This window comes from Desmodus rotundus, chromosome 7 (assembly GCF_022682495.2).
Source record: "Desmodus rotundus isolate HL8 chromosome 7, HLdesRot8A.1, whole genome shotgun sequence".
In the NCBI taxonomy this organism is placed as follows: domain Eukaryota; kingdom Metazoa; phylum Chordata; class Mammalia; order Chiroptera; family Phyllostomidae; genus Desmodus; species Desmodus rotundus.
In genome coordinates, this window is record NC_071393.1 from 21,938,979 (window position 1) to 21,941,779 (window position 2,801).

Here is a 2,801-nt window from a genome sequence, read left to right on the forward strand (position 1 = left end):
GCCAGAGGGGTGTTGTGGGTGAGATGCGAAACCCCTCTAAGACCCAGTTTCCTCCTGTGGGAAATTGGAACAAGAATCGTAATGGCGTGGCTGTCATACTAATAGTAATCATTGTGATGAAGAGCGAAGTTAGCCTAGTGTAAAGGCCAGCATTGATTTCTCAGTCGTCCTTACCCTCTGCTGCGGGGCGGAGAGAAATGAACTTGAGCTCCCAGGGGAAGCCTCGTGTGATTGGCTTGCTCCCTGATGCATGAATAACCCCTGCCCTGCCACGGAGAAGGTCTCCTGCCTGTTGCCTAACGACGGGGGCTTGCTGACCCTGGCTTCTTCCCTCCGTGGTCAGGGGGCTTCTGCATCAGGATGGACAAACACGTCCTGCTGGTCTTCTCCCTCTTCTTCTGCTTTGAGGGTGAGTCCCAATGCTGAGGAGCGGGCTCCAGAGATGGGGTTTAGGGAGCCCTGGGAATCTCCATCTGGGTAACAGGTACCCGTGCAGGGCTGAGCCTGGATTGCATTTATAAGGGAGGAGAAGCTAGCCTTCAAAACGATGCCTTTGCCTTCCTGGCCAACCTCCTGCCCTTTTCCACATTCTGCCAACACTCCCAGCAGGGGCTCGGGCCTCTCCAGCTGCCTCTTCGCACTGCCTCCCCTATATTTTCCCTACGATTCCCCACAATCCGAACTCCCAACAAGGTTTTCCCTGGGGCCTGCTTTCCATTCATGAGTCTGTATACCCATCCTCGGGGAGCCGGGCACTCTCTAAGAAATAATTTTGCCTTTGACATCCTTGTCAGGGATTTTATATTAAAATTCAAACAAGTGATTTTCGGAGAGCAAATACTGGATGCTCTGGGATCGGATAAAAAAAAAAAACCCTGGCTCAGTCACCGTCTTTGATTCTCTGTGGTTTTGGTTGATCGCCTGAGAACTGGGGAAACACCCACTCACCAGGCCTGTGTGGGAATGTGATCAGCTGCAAATTGAGAGAACGTGGCCCAGATGAGATGCTCCATGAATGCGACTGTCTTTTCTCACGTAGGTGCACTAGGAGAGGGGTGTTTAAAAAAATTCTACCTCTATCTCGGTGAGCTCCCCCCACAGTATCCCGTAGAGTGTCACGGACTGTGCCCTCATTCACGGGGCCTTCACAAAGATTCGGGCCGAATTGCAGAATGACGGAGTGTATCACCTAACGACATCTAAGCGGTGAAGGTCGGAAACCCCGTCCTGGGAACACTAGCTTGGGTAAACGACTTTAAAGCGCTCGCTCACAGTCTCGCACTCCTGCCTACCTACAGGGCTGCCAAACAGGCCAGGGCAGCGGTAATGAAAACGCTGTGTGTACACTGGAGAACCAAGGCCGTGAAGGCTAGATCTTTGCTCAGTTACCCAGGTGGAATGACTGAAGTTGGGGCCAGAATCCTTTTACTGTTCTGACAGCGTTTCTCCAGGGTGTGGAGTTGTCCAGGGCTCTGTCCGCTTACTACCTGACGCCACCACCGGTTCTTCCTCCACTGCCCGCCGCCCCGCACCCCACTGCCCTCTGCCCAAGACCTGCATCTGCCAGCCCCTGCAGCCCCTGCAGCCCCGACCTCACGCCAGCTCTGTGCCTTCCAGCAGGGACAGCGCTCAGGTGCATAACCTGCCACCTTCACCTGACTTCAGATCGCTGTAGAAGAGGCTTTGGTGTTTGTGTCGCTCAGAAGGACGAGAAGTGCATGACCTTAAAGGTGTATGACTACAGTAAGCTGGAGGGCCAGGGCGGGTGGGGGTGTGGGGTGCTGCCGTGAGACCCTTAGAAGGTTTTTAGGAGAGTACTTCAGCAATTTTACACCTCAGACTAAGGCCAGTCCAGGAGAGGAGGCGAGGTGCAGAAAAAGCCCAGCACTGGTCCGCGTGCGTGCAGACAAATGGGGTCGGGGACAAAGAGACAGGGCGGGGAGAGAAGGCGGGGATTCTACACTCCCAACAAAACTGACCAATCGGACTCCAGCTCTGCAGTCACGAAAGCACTAGCTGTTGATCTGGCAGGAGAAGGAATGAAGCTGCTCCGCTGGTTGGAGAGCCAGGGAAGGGTTGGTTGTCAGGGACCTCAGGCAAACAGCTGCTGTGGGGGGCCACAGGTGTCTGCCGCACGTGCTGGGGCCTCTCAGGGAAGTGTAAGCCAGCATGGTCCCGAAACCTGCCCCGTGCCTGGCTACATTCTCACGGACCGGGCAGGCGCCAGGTCGGATGTGTCTTCTGAGAACTGGGTCACTGGCTGACGTCTACGGCTCCTTCTTCTTCCAGACTGGAACCACCTGCTGTCCTACATGGTGTGCCAGAAGTTCTGCAGAGCCCTGGTGTTCCATCACCACGGTCGGGTTTACTCCCACGAGTGCTGCGACCACAATTACTGCAACTTCAAACTGTGAGGTGTGCGCGCTGTCCCACGGGCTTGCTGCAGAACGTTGCCGACGCTTCTCCGCCTTCGCTCTCTGCCTGCCCCTGGTCCCTGCCCGGTCCACCCTGGGAGTAGCCCCGCTCTCTCGTTAATTCCTTCCCAGTGCCCCGGGCTTGGCTGCTGTCTGGGTCAGAGGGTAATGATTCTCAACAGCAGTCCCCCCCGTTACAGGACCTGGCACATCCACACCCCAAGCAGGCGGCCCCGACAGGCCCAGTGCAGCAACATTTACAACAAGACTATTCTAGAACCTTGTGATTCGCATAGATCGTTGAGGTAAACTAGAACTGCTTCAGCCAAAAATTCACAAATATTTATTTTACGTACGACGTGCATTTTTCTTTACTCGGGTAAAGCA

At 55.0% G+C, this 2,801-nt stretch overlaps 1 protein-coding gene across 1 annotated transcript; it reads left to right on the top strand.

The window, feature by feature from the left end:
* The first annotated feature begins 360 nt into the window (after positions 1 to 360).
* On the top strand, positions 361 to 2,447 carry LOC112301724 (prostate and testis expressed protein 3). Its single transcript, XM_053928182.1, has 3 exons — positions 361 to 409; positions 1,618 to 1,743; positions 2,284 to 2,447. The coding sequence occupies exons 1-3, from the start codon at positions 361 to 363 to the stop codon at positions 2,412 to 2,414; spliced, it is 306 nt and encodes a 101-aa protein (XP_053784157.1). The 3' UTR covers positions 2,415 to 2,447.
* The last annotated feature ends 354 nt before the right edge of the window (positions 2,448 to 2,801 follow it).